At 41.5% G+C, this 16,453-nt stretch overlaps 1 protein-coding gene across 4 annotated transcripts in view; it reads left to right on the plus strand.

Moving 5' to 3' along the window:
- usp19 (ubiquitin specific peptidase 19) overlaps positions 1-15,660 on the plus strand; it is a 36,234-nt gene extending 20,574 nt beyond the window's left edge. The window contains exons 10-26 of one of the 4 annotated variants that reach the window (XM_034144885.1): positions 2,297-2,535; positions 2,658-2,850; positions 3,783-3,916; positions 4,052-4,210; positions 5,029-5,139; positions 5,243-5,353; positions 5,471-5,572; positions 5,895-6,035; positions 6,129-6,247; positions 6,926-7,069; positions 7,229-7,611; positions 8,186-8,296; positions 8,537-8,753; positions 9,202-9,354; positions 9,454-9,620; positions 10,271-10,446; positions 14,626-15,660. In XM_034144885.1, the coding sequence (XP_034000776.1) occupies positions 2,297-2,535; positions 2,658-2,850; positions 3,783-3,916; positions 4,052-4,210; positions 5,029-5,139; positions 5,243-5,353; positions 5,471-5,572; positions 5,895-6,035; positions 6,129-6,247; positions 6,926-7,069; positions 7,229-7,611; positions 8,186-8,296; positions 8,537-8,753; positions 9,202-9,354; positions 9,454-9,620; positions 10,271-10,446; positions 14,626-14,763 (2,798 nt within the window). In that variant the 3' untranslated portion in view covers positions 14,764-15,660. Of the gene's footprint in view, positions 1-2,296; positions 2,536-2,657; positions 2,851-3,782; positions 3,917-4,051; positions 4,211-5,028; positions 5,140-5,242; positions 5,354-5,470; positions 5,573-5,894; positions 6,036-6,128; positions 6,248-6,925; positions 7,070-7,228; positions 7,612-8,185; positions 8,297-8,536; positions 8,754-9,201; positions 9,355-9,453; positions 9,621-10,270; positions 10,447-12,077; positions 13,925-14,625 lie in introns of those variants that run through there. The other 3 variants (XM_034144886.1, XM_034144883.1, XM_034144884.1) reach the window with 3 other exon arrangements.
- Positions 15,661-16,453: the final 793 nt, after the last annotated feature.

A 16,453-nucleotide genomic window follows, 5' to 3' on the forward strand; every position in this document is an offset into this window, starting at 1 on the left:
CGCTCAGCATAAGTTACCATGGAGATCAAGCCCGCTAAAAAGAGAACCAGCGTCGTAGGACCGGAAAGCCCGAGTTTTCCCTGAAGTCAGCCGGCTAAGCGAAAATCCGGCTTCGTAGTACAGGCCTCTGGTGTGGCTGCAAGAGTGAGACCCCTTGCAACTCCAATAATTGCAGTTGTAAAGTGCATGGTTTGCCATGCACAATGTTCTGTGCATGTTTCAGGGTGGGATGCTCAAGATCCTAAGACTAGATGATCATCAGCAATATTTGTAATGTGTCATTTCTATATGATAATGAGCAAAGTTTTATCCAACAATCTGCTTGCCTTTCCTTTTTGTTGTTGGTAATAAACGCCACGCAGTTGCGTGAGCAAAAGAGAGAATTTGTTTGCATTGTCTTTGCAGAATTCACTGCACTACAAAAGTATGTTTTGCTGGGTCAGCTTGAAAGGGTTCATATTAAATAAGTTAGAATACAATGCACTGTATGAATGTAAACATTGGGGAAGGCAAATGTGATGCATTTGATTTGAATATATTTCAATATTATTGCATGAAATCTCATAAATCCTTATTTTTCTGGGATTTTGGCGTTTTGGCCATGAAGGGGTCAATATCCGAAAATGCTCAAGGGATATCACCGGGCACGCTCCTGTATTTTGAAGAGGTACCTCCAAGCTACAAGAAACAGCATAAACATAAACGTTGTCAGACGAAACAAGGTTCATCCAAAAATCAGGCTTTGGCTCCCCAACAATTTGTATTGAACTAAATCAACATGGCACCAGTAATCACTAACTTTGTTTTCCCCGGCCCCTTATCAAAGAACACCCAGCTAGTAACCTAGCAACCAACCAAGCCTCAGCTAGCGGCAGTCAGCGTTAAAAAAATCTTGGAGGTGGGCGTATCTGAGGCTTGGGGATTTTTTTGCGATCAACCAATCACATGAATCTCCCGCCCGCGACATACGAAGCCAAAAAGCCCGAAGTAAACTGGATATAAACTCCCCAAAACAGGCGAAAACATACCACTGTCTCTGCCACCTCCCTCCATGCCTGGCTCCTCCGGTTTATATCCCGGTAGGTCTGGTCATAAAGCACCGGGTGATTGATTCGCTACCGCTAATTTCTCCTCCATTTTTTGGAATATGAGGAAATGACCTGCGGTCTGGCTCTCCCAGCATACACGCCGTTTGATTGGCTAGAGCTTGAACTGTCAGATTTGCGTACACGGGATTTGATTGGCTGACGCTTCCTCCTCAGCTTCAAAAGTTGAACATTGTTCAACTTTGGATCTTGAAAATCCTGAGAATCTCCGCTCGCCTGCCCACAATGCATTCCGGCGAAAAGTGAGGGAAAGTGAATGGGCAGAAGCGTTTCAAGATTTTTTTAACGCTGCTGTGGAGACGGCCCGTAACACAGAAAAGACCTGTCTATGCTGCCCCAGAACGCCTCGTTGGAGATTTCTCTTTTTCTTCCTGGTACTAAGTGACGTAACGACGACCCAAATAGCTCCTCACACACACACTCTTTTAGCGGCAAAAATGTGACGCGCTTGGGGGGGGGGGGTGCTAATGGAGCCTCGCAGATGGGGCAGCCCCCTCAGCACCCCCCCCCTTCCCGTGTCCATTCGAGATGTCTCGCAGCAAGCAGGAAACCACACCAGTAAGCCAGCTCACACTCTCAGCTCCTCGCAGCAGCGAGCCAGTGGGCGAGGTGCAACGTGTTCGTTTTGCTAATGCAGCGTTAGCTAATGCAGCGTTAGCTAGAGCAGCAGTCTACGTCAACCCTAAAAGCGGAGGTGCTGTGGATGCTAAATACCGTAGCTAAACACCATTATCATAATCATACAACAGCATGAAGGCAGCAGAGCTCTGAATATAGCTCTTGTCTCACACACACACACACACTTTTTGTCTAACACGCTAACACAGTTCTGTGTACTGTTATGCTGTTATGTTCAGTCATCGTTCTTATGTTGCACATGAATACATTTACTTATTTCGTATTTCTTCTTTCATAGTAATTTTCCTTCATACTTTCTTGTCGTGAAATAGGTCTTAAATTCTATTCAAAGTGGTCTTAAAAAGTCTTACATTTGAGTTGCTAAAACCTGCAGGAACCCTGTATTAACTCAAAAATAATGATTTTTGCACCATTTTTTTATTTTTAAAGTCTGCCTTCATGAAAAGGCTTTACAAACTCTGTTTACAGCTATTCACGGCCAGCACCGTCCAGTGTCTTGTTTTTGTGCAGACCTTTAGCTTCTAACCACAAGCTCCATTCTCCTGTTCAAGGTGCAGTGGGTGGAGCCAAGGTCGCTGTTCCTTCCAGCCCATCCTGCATGGAGAAGAGTCAGCCGGGCAGCAGCCAGCACAACCACCCCGCCATGGAGGAGCCCCCCAGGGTCGGGGAGGAGAAACCCAAGCCCCCTAAAGCCTTGTCCAGGATGGATGATGGAGGTCTGGATAACGTGGCTCCTCGCTCCGTCTCTGAGCATGTCCCTATCTCCAAGCCAGAGCTAGCTGTTACCACGGTGAGCAGGAAGATGACAAATCCTTTACAATTCATATCCTAATTGCAATATCAGATATTTGAAATGACTTATTTAGAATGTTTTTAATTTGTAGAATTTATGTATTAATCTTTCTCACACAGCCTAAACCCACCTGCATGGTGCAGCCCATGACCCACGCCACTCCCGCCAGCAACGAGCGCCATGAAGAAGAGGAGGAGAAGAAGGTGTGCCTGCCTGGTTTTACAGGATTGGTCAACCTCGGAAACACCTGCTTCATGAACAGCGTCATCCAATCCCTGTCCAACAGCAGAGAACTCAGGGATTACTTCCATGGTGAATACTATCTAGTTTGTTTCCTTAGCACAGGTTACATTACAATGTGCACATTTTAACTTTAATTTTTTTATCTTTATAATTTTTTTTAATTTTTATTTGATTGTTTTCTTTTACTTCTTATGTTTATGAAAAAAAAAAAAAAATTGATCTTTTATTGGACATTTAAAGGTGGGGTATGTAATTTATTTCAGAAACACTTTTTGTTATATTCCATGGAATGCTCTTAACATCCCGATAGCGATGAATATATTAAATGCTTTGACAATAAATACATAAAAAAATGTCATCTGTGGAAGCTGTGGCGCTGTAAAAAGCACGGCCAATCATCTGAGCCGGCCCGGCTAAAATAACTGGATGGCCTGCCTGCCTGTCAGCCTTCCATCTGTGCACAAACTTATCTCGTGCCCTCATTGGTCATGTGAGCGTTTGTGTGTGTTGGAGGAGGGGCTCTGTAAGGAAGTGGCAGATTTTTTCCGGTTGTGTATTTTCTAATTCTAGCGCACTCAAGCTGGTTTCTCCAAAATTACCTACCCCACCTTTAACTTGAAATAAATATGTTATTTTCTTTTCTTTCTGTTTTAGTAAAAAAAAAAGATATATTAATAAAACATAAGTATGAACGTAAAAAATCGAAAGATCCAATCCTTTTTTTAAATGACATTTAACTGGAACTGTGTGGGTATCAGTTTAGAGAACTACCTTTCATTTGAATTTAAACCTTTGCATTTAAAATGTTTTAAAACCAATAAAGCTTTTATCTTTGGTCTTCAACTAAAGGGCTTTACTTTTCACATTCCTCCACACGGATACATTCTGAGGAAATGTATCCGTGATGTCCTTTCGGTCTGTATCCATAAACGTCTAAGCTCCAGGGACCTCTGTGATTGATGTCTCCCGGTGTCTCATGCCTTCTTTCGTTACTCCTGTAGATCGAGGGTTTGAGTCAGAAATCAACTGCAATAATCCTCTGGGGACAGGAGGCCGGCTAGCCATTGGTTTCGCTGTGCTCCTCAGGGCCCTTTGGAAAGGAACACATCATGCCTTCCAACCCTCCAAACTCAAGGTACACAAGCAGAGATTTTCCATGTGAACTATACCTAATCTTCTCAAAGGAAACATATCATGCTGAGTGTAGCAAGAGCAACGTGATCAGTGCCTTAATGCCCCTCATTCCCACTCCTTCTTTGTCCCCGTACAGGCTATAGTGGCCAGTAAAGCCAGTCAGTTTACAGGCTACGCCCAGCACGACGCCCAGGAGTTCATGGCGTTCTTGCTGGACGGGCTCCATGAAGACTTGAACCGCATCCAGAACAAACCTTACACGGAGACGGTGGACTCTGACGGGCGGCTGGATGAGGTGGGTGTTTCTCTCACCTATGAGCTATCGAGAGGTGGTGGGGTTTAGAAGTCTTGAGTGGTAAACGTGCTGTGATAAGTGACTTAGCTTTAAGCATGGCCACTAGCACTTAAATTCTTACTTTTCACAGGGTAATGACAAATAAAAGAATGTTCCTTTTGTGGAATTTTCTGTTGAAATATTAACTGTTCCTTCTTGTCAATTCTGATGTTCTTGTTTTTTGTGACTTAGAATAAGTTAAAAAAAAAATACTGTCAAATCTGTGCAAATAAAAATAAAATGAAAGCGAAGTGATTTTTTCTATTGAGCTAATAGTGTTTTAGGTTTATAAGAAAAGCAATGGAGGGAGGGGTTCTCCTCAAAAGGGGATATGTCGCTTTTTTTGAAACCTTTAGGGATATTTCCAAGGTAAAAGACAAAGTGTTGAATTTCTGAGAATAAATGGCCCACTCCTCTCTTATAAAATGTCATGAGGACATAAACAAACATGTGCATGGTATGCAGAAACTGATCTACACTCCCTCGAGCAGGATTGTTAAGACCCACTTAATTTGGATTTCTTGGTTGAGGGTACTAAAGTAACAGGTCAGGTTTTTCAGCAGAGATCTTGAGGAGAGAAAACGGAGGTTACCAGATATGGACTGGGTTTCCTATGCCCTTTTCCCCATATGTTTCCCTTTTCTAACGCTGCCTCATATAATTGGTTGAGTTGTAATTCATTTAAGAGGCATCAATAAGTATCTGAGTTATTAGTGTTGTTTGTTTCTTTAAATGGTGAAGCTGTAGGTCATTCTGATGTGATTTCTGTATTGGTGCAGGTGGTGGCAGAGGAGGCATGGCAGAGGCACAAGATGAGAAACGATTCCTTCATAGTGGACCTCTTCCAGGGCCAGTTCAAATCCAAGCTGGTCTGCCCCATGTGCTCCAAGGTACCTTCTTCAAAATGTTCTTCCTAATATGGAAATGTTTGCTTTGTTTTTGAAATAAATCATTCCTTTCACCATTCCTCACGTCTCTCTTTTTTTTCTCCAGGTGTCCATAACCTTTGACCCTTTCCTTTACCTGCCCGTGCCCCTACCCCAGAAACAAAAGGTGCTCTCAGTTTTCTACTTTGCTAAGGAACCTCATAAGAAACCCATCAAGGTAAGATAACATACCTTTCTAATCTCCACTTAAGCACATATACCTTTATATGTTTTCACAAGATGTATCTTTTGTCTAATGTTCATTTATGTTTATTTATGTTTATCTGTGTCTCAGTTCTTGGTGAGTGTGAGTAAGGAGAACTCCAGCACGGCTGAAGTCCTCGAATCCATTTCCAGGAATGTCCGCGTCAAACCAGAGAACCTCAGGCTGGCAGAGGTGTGATATAACAAATATTCACAGTTATTTTTTCCTGACATTTCTAACATGATTTCTATTTCAAATGTTTTTTCGATTTAAGAAATAATATTACTACAGGGCATACACAACAAAAGAAAATACAGATACATATGATGAGTGAACACATACAGTTAAAAATAATAATTACAATACTATTACTTGTTTAACTTTACCCTTAAGTTTCACATGTTTTCTGTACTCATTATGTGGGTTTGGAACGCAAATAAAACAAACTGTAAATGGAGCAATTGGAGACGGCCTGCTGAAGGACACAACTGTACTCGTTATTTTGTCCTCTCAGGTGGGGAAAAACCGCTTCCAGCGCATGTTCCTGCGGTCCCACTCCCTGGACACGGTGTCCTCCTCCGACATGCTGTTCTGCTTTGAGGTGCTCTCCAAAGACATGGCCAAAGAGAGGGTGGTTCTGCTCCGAGTGCAGCAGGTGATTAAAACCGGATTTTTCCTAAAGCGTATTAAATGTGGGTGATTTAAAGATATTGAGTTTTTTTTCCTTTGCCATGTGTTTTCCCTACAGAGACTCCAGGTCCCTAATATTCCCATCTCTAAGTGTGCCGCCTGCTTGAAGCCTCCGGTGTGTGATGACGACAAGCTGAAGCGCTGCACACGCTGCTATCGTGTGGGCTACTGCAACCAGTGAGTTCTACTACCAGATGCCTTGCCCAAAATAGAGTGGTGCAGTGATGACGTATCTTTGAAGGATGACCCGGAAGTTAGCGTCACAAGGGCTCCCTCGACAATAGTCAATACGATTTTTCCATTGGATTTTGGAATATTGCAGAAAGAAATATATTTGGCAAACACGTTAATAATACTTACACATTTTGTTTAGCGGGACAATCTCCACATATTCACATATTTTATGATTTTTAAAGTGTAAATGCTATCGGCAAAAGTAAAACACTAAGTTAGGCTATAAATAAACGACATCAGTGTTGCATGGCTGCGCATCACCACTGCTGAGCTAAAGGTGGCTAATGTTCAGCGTGATGATAGTCTCATTTGCTCACTTGTTAGCAACTGCCATTTTTTTGAACACACAAAAGCTTTTATTATAAGAAACAAAGGTGGAAATCTCTTCAGCTTGTGTTAACCACAGATCTTATTTCAAGCATCTAACTAAAAACACATACAAAAAACGTTTGACTTTGGGACAAGGGAACTTGAAGTGGTGAAATGCTAACACATTTCCTGGTTTTACGACTCATTCCTGCACCACTCGATTACATGTCAAGATCGTAAGAATAAGATTTGTTGGGGTAGAAATTATTTCTGAATCTGCCAATTTTTACAAATCTCTTCTACATTTGACAGAGATTGTCAGAAGACCCACTGGCTCCATCACAAGGGTCTGTGTCGCCCCAACACAGAGAACGTGGGCCTGCCCTTCCTGATCAGCGTGCCAGAGTCCCGCCTCTCCTACGCCCGCCTCACCCAACTGCTGGAGGGCTACACCAGGTACACTACTTTTTAGATAACAAAATAAATTGCATGTTACAACTACTCGTATATATTCAACAGGGATTCATTGTCCCTGTCATTTAAAGATCTCTGCAAGGAATCGCCCACTTTAAAAATGCAGTCCGCTGTCAGTTAATGTTGATCTTCTCTGTGCAGGTTTTCCGTCAACGTGTTCCAGCCTCCTTTCCAGTCAGACAGGACATCCCCCGAAACACCCCAGTCCCGCACTGACCTCCCCCCAATGCCAGCAGGCTCTCCTGAGGGCCCTGGGTCCGTGGATGAGGCTGTGGGTGGCAGCAGTGTAGGAGCAGCTGATCAGGATCTGGAGAGCCCCCCCCTGCTGCCTGAGGCCCAAGCAGAGTCCGCTCAAGCCTCAGCGCTCCTCTCCGGGGACTCCCTGTCCTCCTCCCAGAACTCCCTCTCCACCACACGGACTGCAGACTCAGGATTCTCTGAGCCGATCTCCTCTGCTTCCTGCTGCTCTCTGGACCATCTGGCAGAGAAAGAGACGTCTTGTGAGAAAGCAGTGCGCCCAGAAGGTAATAATAAAGCTTAACATTAACTCAGAACCCCAAGCAGTGTTTTGTTCCTGTCACATTAAGTTATTCACCTCTATGGATCATAGCTGGGATTAGGGAGGACTCAAGTTTACGTTGTGTACTATAACACACCACCAAAATCATAAATTGCATGTTGAATCTTGCTGGTTATTCATTTTCCAAAAGTAGGCAAGAGTGGGTATATAAAAAAACAAATATCCACAAGTGTTGCAAATATTGGAAAAAAAACGGTGGCTGTCAATCTCCGCCGAGTCATTCAAAGCTTATGAATTGAACTAAGCAACGTAGAATGTTTGCTTTTCACAGGATATCGATATTACAAACAAAAACCTTGAATTAGACATGTTGAATAAATGTTGAAATATGACTATTTTATTTTCTTAATGTCTTTCATTTTTGTAAAGCACTTGAAATTGCCTTGTGATGAAAGATGCTATATAAATAAACTTGCCTTGCCAAGGGGTTACATTGTTCAGATATTTGTTTAAATATTTCTATGATCATTTGCTGTCTCTACATCCCTTTAGTCCTCAATCTTGTCATTTGTTTACAGCTGCAGTAACAGGCTATCAGCAGCCAATTGAATCAGCATCGGGTCACGCCAGTCAGTTCTATATCGCTGTGCTGGACTACAACAACAAGGAACAGAGGCTGGATGAAAGAGGTACAACCAGAATGTCCTTAAGTACTGATATTCAGTTGGATTCTTAGTAATCCTATTCTCATGTATGTTTTTGTCGTGATTTGCGGAATTACAGTTACTCCATAGTAATGTTTTAAGACCGTGGTTTCTGGTGTACGACACTATATTACAATGTGTAGTGGGTTCTTCTTCTTTATGTAACATAAGCTTGTATTCAATGAACGCTGTAAAACAAAGGTTTTATCCACGCCCCCTTCGCAGAGGACCTTCTTGCAGACCTCCCTGAAGACGCCACCCTGGAGCTGGTGTGGAAAAACAACGAGCGTCTGAAGGAGTACGTGCTGGTGAGCTCTAAGGAGCTGGAGTACGACGAGGACCCCGGCTCTCTGAGTGAGACGGCCAGAGCAGGACACTTCACCCTGGAGCAGTGCCTCAACCTCTTCACCAGGCCAGAGGTGCTGGCTCCAGAGGAGGCATGGTAGGGATCTTTATTCTGGGATTTCAAACTAAAATAATGCAAGAACTTTCTTTCTTGTTGCCTCCCAAGGTTGCATTAACACAATATTTGTATATTCATTTCAGGAGCATTTGATCATGTTTTGGACACACTCTCTATAAAATAATACAGAAATTCATGACAAAAGTCCTCCAAAATGACCTCTATATTTTAAACGACATCTTATCTGCGTTTACTTTAGAAGGGATCTCAGCATGCATTAGCATACAAACACATGCATACTAAATCTGTTAAAGGGGCATTCAGTGAAGGCCTTTACCTCCTGGTTTCCACAAGTCAGAGTGCCTTCATTTTCTTTTGAAACTGACGTCTTTTAATATTTCATCCCCTCACTGTAGTGTTTGTATTTTCCTGGGGAGCAGGGCGATGTAGAGCAGTGATTCATATCCACACTCTGTCTGTCCTGCAGGTACTGTCCAAAGTGCCAGCAGCACCGAGAGGCCTCCAAGCAGCTGCTGCTGTGGCGTCTGCCCAACATCCTGATCATCCAGCTCAAACGCTTCTCCTTCAGGAGCTTCATCTGGAGGGACAAGATCAACGACATGGTGGACTTCCCTGTCAGGTAAACGCACAGTCAAAAGTTGAACTCCAACCACCTGTTGCATTTGTTTAGATTTACTTTAATCATATGTTTACACCGTTGTGCACTCCTGTCTTCTAGGAATCTGGATCTTAGTAAGTTCTGTATTGGCCAGAAGGATGATATGCAACAACCTCCCATCTACGACTTGTACGCAGTCATCAACCACTATGGAGGAATGATCGGAGGTCACTACACTTCCTACGCCCGCCTGCCCAGTGACAAGAACAGCCAGCGCAGTGATGTTGGTGAGTGTGCAGTCAGTAAGCTTTAGGCCCAATTCCAAACCCAACCCTACACCCTCCCCCTTTCTGACTGAGTGAACTCGGTCAGTAGTGTCACTCTCAGCTGAATGATGGCCCTTCTTTTGGGTGGAGGGGGTAAATAGCTTTGGGATAAACTCCACTCTCTCCGGCAGAAACAATAACATTTTATATCCACGGTGTAAATTCAGTAAAGGGGCGTTTCTTCTTTGTAAAACTATTTTTTGGTTTAAATCAGATGTTAGTGAGCTGTACAAATATACAAACTTTTCTAAACTAGGCACTGGTATATATGACCCTATGTAAAACATTTAAAATAAAATGTAACCTAAAATGTTTCTTATTTTGCAAAGTTTACTAGTAAATGTTTACATCGTTGCACGTAGCAGGTTAATCAGGGCTGATGCAGACTTCCTGTTGGAGGCTTTAATAACATCCACACCCCTTTAGTTCGTTTGAAACTGCAGTTAATGTGGCGAATTCTCAAACAGAGTGGCAGTGAAGAGGGAGAGGAAGTAGGGGTTAGATTGGAACTGTGCCGTATTCCCAGCTGGATATAATTGTTAGCAGTTGTGACAATTCTTCAATCCTACCTTTTTTTTTCTCCCCCTCTACCTGTCCTCCCTGTCCCACAGGCTGGCGTCTGTTTGATGACAGCACCGTGACAATGGTGGAGGAGAGCCAGGTGGTGACGCGCTACGCCTACGTCCTTTTCTACCGGCGGCGAAACTCCCCCGTGGAGAGGCAACCGCGCTTCCTCAGGCCCGTAGGAGCCGAGTCGCCCACTTCTGCAGGAGCCACTGCCAGCCAGGTGAGGGCGCCACAACACTGAGACAGAGGGCTTCACATTGAGATGTGTGAGCCATGGTTATAATATCATCTTTCTTATAAACCTTTGAGTGAGAAGTTAGCCCCTCTTTCAATTTACTTGTGAGAATTTCACCCTGAATCGGTATGAATGGAATAGCTTGGGGTGAAGTGTTGCAGAATCACAGTTAATGCCATGTAAGTTTTGTTTTGTCTTAAATCGACAGTCACCCCAAAATAAAAAATGCATATAATACTAATTACCTGTTTGGCTATTTATCAATGAAATCGTTTTGGTTTGAGTTGCTGAGTGTTTGAGGTATCAGCCGTAGAGATACTGTATCTGCCTTCTTTCCATTATAATAAAACTATATTGCACTCTTTTCACTAATGTTTTTTTAAAGAAATAATGACCCGGTTACTCAAGATTCGGAAATGAGCTCTATTTGGTAGGTCTTTTGAGAGAGGTCTGTGTGTTTAGTGTCTCTGGGAACCAATATCTCTTTAACTGAGTCATGACAGGAGCTCATGCTGTGAGCTGCTTAATAACTGCAGCCTGTGGCTTCAGAATGGAACCATCCTTCAATCCTTCCTTGCATTTAACAAAGCTCAGCTGTCTGGCAGCATTAGCTTCTTTACACATTTCATTCTTTGCAGCTTTAGTGGAGTGGAGTGCTTTTGTGAGGATTTCTGTTTGAGTGATGAGGTGGAGAGCTCGAGCTGTGCTCTCCAACATTTACACGTCTATGTGGAGTTGGTAAGTTCAGAGGGGGGTCGTATCACAGAGCATGATCTCCTTCACTTTTGTCGTCTCCACTTGCTGACTGATTCAGAATTCAACAAATGTGTTGTCTTTTTATCACGTTGGTTGTCAGGTGTAACCTTGTGATGCTGTTAATGACTTAAGACTGTATATCATCTTATAGAATACAAGAGATAAGCGGTCTGCAGTGAGTGTATTCAAGTCCACTTGCACAACCCTTTTTCCCGATATGTACCAGGTTGTGTAGCGTGTGCATACCTTTCCTACCATGGGATTTGGCTTCAGGAAAACAGTTTAGATGCTTGTGTGTAATTGATAATCCCAAATATGTATAACTATTACATCTTTAGAATATCCTTACAAACTTAAAGGAGATGGTATGTTTACAAGTAGAGTTGTATTAGGAACCTATCCATTGTCAGTGTAACTACAAGATGGCGGTCGGAATGCGGACAGTTTTTAGAAACAGACGGGTGTACCGGCAGGAAACTGAGCAATGAATTACCGTTGATTTGGGGCTACGGTAATATGTATTTTATTTTGTCAGGGCAAGGTTAAGGGGTCAAAAATATTCTAAATATATTGTACAGCAGTACCCGTCCTTAGCAGTGCATTGCTTAGCTTCCTGCTGGTACTGCTATTGTTTCTCCAAACAGCATCTACTGTAGGTAATACACTGACTGTGGATAAGCAACTCGTACAACCCCACTTCAGACAATCCTAATGAAACATTTAACCATCTGAGGTCTGCCAAACAAGCCTATGAAATTGTCCCTGTGGGTTTCACCAGCTAAATATTTCTAAATGTAATCAAAGTATTTGTTAGTCAACGCCTTTTCCGAGAAGCTGACACCGGTTTCCGCCAATCGCAGGCCTCTCTAATATGGCGGGAACTGGAGGAAGAAGAGGAGGGGCTTGACGAAGGCCCCCGCGGACTGTTCCGCTCTCCGCTGCGGAGACGACAAACGCAGAGGAACGAAGATGAGGAGGAGGAGGAGGAGGAGGCGGACAGAAGCGATGGGGCGGTGCGGCGGCCCCGCAGGCAGAGGATGTCGGACTATCCTGACGATGACTGTGTGCGATACTTTGTTGTGGGAACGCTGGCAGCGCTGTTCGCTCTGTTCCTTAATCTGGTCTACCCTCTGCTGTACAGAGCCAACTGGGCCTGAGCGGGGGTTTAGCCGGTGCTTTCAGAAGTATGTCAGGTTAGATGGGAAACTTCAGGGGAGTTTAAATACTTAACCAATCCTCTTGTGGAAGTACTGAGTAATGCATTCATGGGCTTCAGCTAGTTTACCTACATCTTGAAGTGTATGTATAACATCACATGGCTCAACCTTTTAAATTCTACTAAAGCATAGGGCTGCACTATTATGGCGATAATTATTTATTGATTTTAGGGAACACTTTTTGTCAGATGCCAGGTTGCCAGGTTCAAGAAGCGCTTGATTTGATAAGCAGCAGAGTTCTTTGTAAGCAGAGCATTTGAATCATCTGATCATCTTAATTTAACTGTGGAGAGACACAATTATAAGATTGTATTAATTGTTAAGCCACATTTAAGCGCTTCGTGACACATTAAAGCCATGGAAGAGCAAAAATATCGTCTTTAGAATAATAAACCGTTGTGATTAAACAGAAAACCCCTCAGATTTGATATAAATGTCCAATCAGTGTTGATGGTAAATGACAACGCGGGATGGAAAAGGACAGCTGATTTTGCAGCTGAAAACAGTGCTGGCTTCTTTTGGTCAATATAGCATTCACTGAGGAATGTGTTGTTCAAATCGCCTAAATGTATCTTCAACACTGATTGGACAACAGCACACCAGGCGGTTACTTGTTGCAGTAGAATAATACTATCAACACACAGCACCGGTACATTGAGTGTACACCTTAACTACATTGCCTCTATGCAGTTAATTGACTCTTGCTTTCAGTTTGTGTGCTTTTTGACAAATTTGCCAAGTTTAACTCACATTTTCTTTAAATAGTTCTCAGACATTGATTATTTAATCATGGAGCTGTATTAAATCTTTGGCAAATAAATCCAACACACAGAAAGGCAGTGAAAGCTGGGTTAGAGCTCTGTACAATTGGACTCTCAGATAGGATCTGAAGAAACCATAGTTGTACAGTAATGTATCGAGTGCTTATCAGCTGAGCAATGACAAAGTTGTAGCCACTATGGAAGGCTAGTATTGCACTACACTCTAAAGAGAAGAGATCGCTACTTCCTGCAGTGTGAGAAGAGGCACGGCAACAGTGTTTTAATGTAAATGTCTAATCATGAAGCAAAGGAAACCTTCCGTGTGACCAATTGCTGCTGCTTTTTTAAAGTGCTTAAATTGTTATAGTAATTGTTTTGCAATATCTTCTCCTTTTTTCTTTTTTTCATGACTTTTTTCTTTTATTAAAATGCTTGTATTAGTTGGTCCTTTATGTATTTATACATTTGAAAGCCATATAGTGAGTATTTTAAGTTCTCAGGATGAAATGTAGTAAACTATGTGTTGCTCTGTTTTTTTTTTAATATAACAAGATGAGAAATTGACTGACAATGCAAGTTAAATAAGAAATGTGTAAGAAAGTGTGATAAGAAATACCGTCCACCTCTGAATGTATTTCAATGTGTCACTCTGTGGAAAGACTTTGATTATGGACATATTTGGAGCTCAAAAACATAAATATTGTGTGTGTGTGTGTGTGTGTGTGTGTGTGTGTGTGTGTGTGTGTGTGTGTGTGTGTGTGTGTGTGTGTGTGTGTGTGTGTGTGTGTGTGTGTGTGTGTGTGTGTGTGTGTGTGTGTGTGTGTGTGTGTGTGTGTGTGTGTTATTATTCCACTATACATTTGACGGAAAAACAATGAACAATTTTAATTATTCTTATTTTTTCATTCAAAACTTCAGAAAATGCTGTTTTCAGCCTCTCAAATATTGATATTTTCCTCTTTTTTTTCATATTGAATGTATTTTGAGTCATACAAAACAAAAGATTTTAGGATTTTTTTTTTTTATTACCTTCAATTCTTTCTTTTCATTATTTGACATGTTCGACTAATCTAGAAAATAGCTGTCAGACTAATCAATGAGAAAATGAATGTCAGTTACAGCCCTATATGTGTATGTAGTCTGCCATAACATGTATAATTGCAAAGAATAATCATAACTTGAAGGATTTAAATTCTCTCTGTACGCTTGGAATCACTGCATTGTTGACATTTTTTATTTAAAAATAATAATGTTTTTAGATACCTCCATCTTAATGCTGCTTCCTAATATATATAAATCACTGTTCTCCTTTTATGGAAATAAAATCTGCATCTTTTTATAGTCTCCATGCATGTTATTTAAATCACCCCACACATACACTCCCAGAAACTATACAGCACATTTATCTTAAACGCTGGTTTATTTTACAGGCCGCTAGCCAGTCACTATTCGGGGCAGACCTGGATCCTGAGGGGCCGACCACGCTGAACCCGGAGGTTCCCTCGGACCTCTTCGCACACGGAGAGTGCGGAGCTCCATCCTACAGCAACATGGAGGAGGTGGACTAATGGTGAAGGAAATCCAGGGAAGCTAAAGACACATCTGGACCCGTGTCTCACTAACGGTGCACCATCTGAGGATTCCTCTGTGAAAGATACTCATATGAACTAACTATCATTGATATACTCTCATTAATATCCATTGATAACAAACCATGTTATTATATTCAATTGGTGTATATAGTGACACACACTTCTGTGATTTTTGAGCTACAGATAGCAGCTCGTTATAAATTCCTGCAACATAAATTCAACCCGAGTGGAGCGGCCTCCAGGCTTCCACGGCAATGCACCTTGTGGTCTGGTTTTAAGTTAAAAACCTCTCTGTTAACCCGGAGCTGACCTGGTAATCCCCGGCTAAAGCCACGGTCCAATATGAGGGTACATCCGGGGAGTAGAGATTCTTGTAAGGTGTGTAAAAACATTTTTTTTTTCAAGGTTGTTTGTGGCAGGGTAAATTAATGGGAGTAGTAGCAGTGTATTTAAAGGAAAACCATGTGCTGACCTGCTACTTTCTTTTTTAACACGGAGGGCACACGCGTCTATCTTTTGTCGCTTTATGAACTTTATTTTGCTGTAGCGTAGTCTTCTTTTTTTTTTTACTTATTTAGATATTTTCGATCCTGTGGATGCAATTGTCTAAGGCTTCAGCATAATCTGAAAGGTGCATGTTCAAACAGGTTGTAACCCCCGCCCCTGTTTAATACCCCCCCCCCCCCCCTCCATCAGTTCCTCAGAGATTTTTTTCATTTAATTAATTTCAGTTTAGCGTGAGTTATCCAGTCTCAACCCTCCTCTCCTTTGTAATCGATTGCATATATAAAGTGGGGATCGTTAAGAATGCTGCTGTGGATACATATAAATGGTTAATATAAATAAAAACAATTTTGAGAACTGCTAACATTATTGGGTTTGTTCTTTTTTGTGTGTGTTGGATATGATAACTTCTCATCATAGCATAAGTTTGGGACATGAAGCCAGTTTTTTCCATGTAGAGTTATGTTGTATGAATACAAATTCAATAAAAAAAGTACTATTCGACTGATAGTCGAGAGAGAAAATAACATAAAACGAGATTTAAAAACAATGCATTTCTTCAATATTTCAGCCTATATGATGGTTCTTCGAACTTTAGACCACAAACATTCTAGGAATATTTGATATTCACTAGCAAAAACCTGACTTTAAAATATATTTGCTATGATTTAGAGGGCTAAAATATTAAAACATTTAGAAATTCAAAATGAGACAGTAATAGCCTATGTTTGTTCAGATAAACATTGCTTTATGAATAATCAGAATATGTCTATCACATTTACCCTTCGAACCAACTACACAGAATGAATTAACAATAAAAAAAGTGACATCTGTGAAGGTGTGAGAAATACCACTGCTACTACAGAAAAGAGTGCCATTAAAAAAAAGTAATGAATTAGTACTTTAAAAAAAGTTAGCGCAGACCTTGATAAAATGTATCATAAAAAGGGAAAATATAGTAGCCAATCAAAATGTCACAAAAAGTTATAGTAATGTCATAAAACGTTACCATAAAAAGTCTAATTATAGTAGGTCATTAAAAGTTTTGAAAACTAAAAAATCTAAAACTAAATCTACCTAAAAAAGTGATACTATGGTTCGCCACAAAAAAAAACCTCACATGAACATCGCTACATATTTCAGCTCACCGGGAGATAGCGCT

Source organism: Trematomus bernacchii, unplaced genomic scaffold (assembly GCF_902827165.1).
Source record: "Trematomus bernacchii unplaced genomic scaffold, fTreBer1.1, whole genome shotgun sequence".
NCBI classification, from domain to species: Eukaryota; Metazoa; Chordata; class Actinopteri; order Perciformes; family Nototheniidae; genus Trematomus; species Trematomus bernacchii.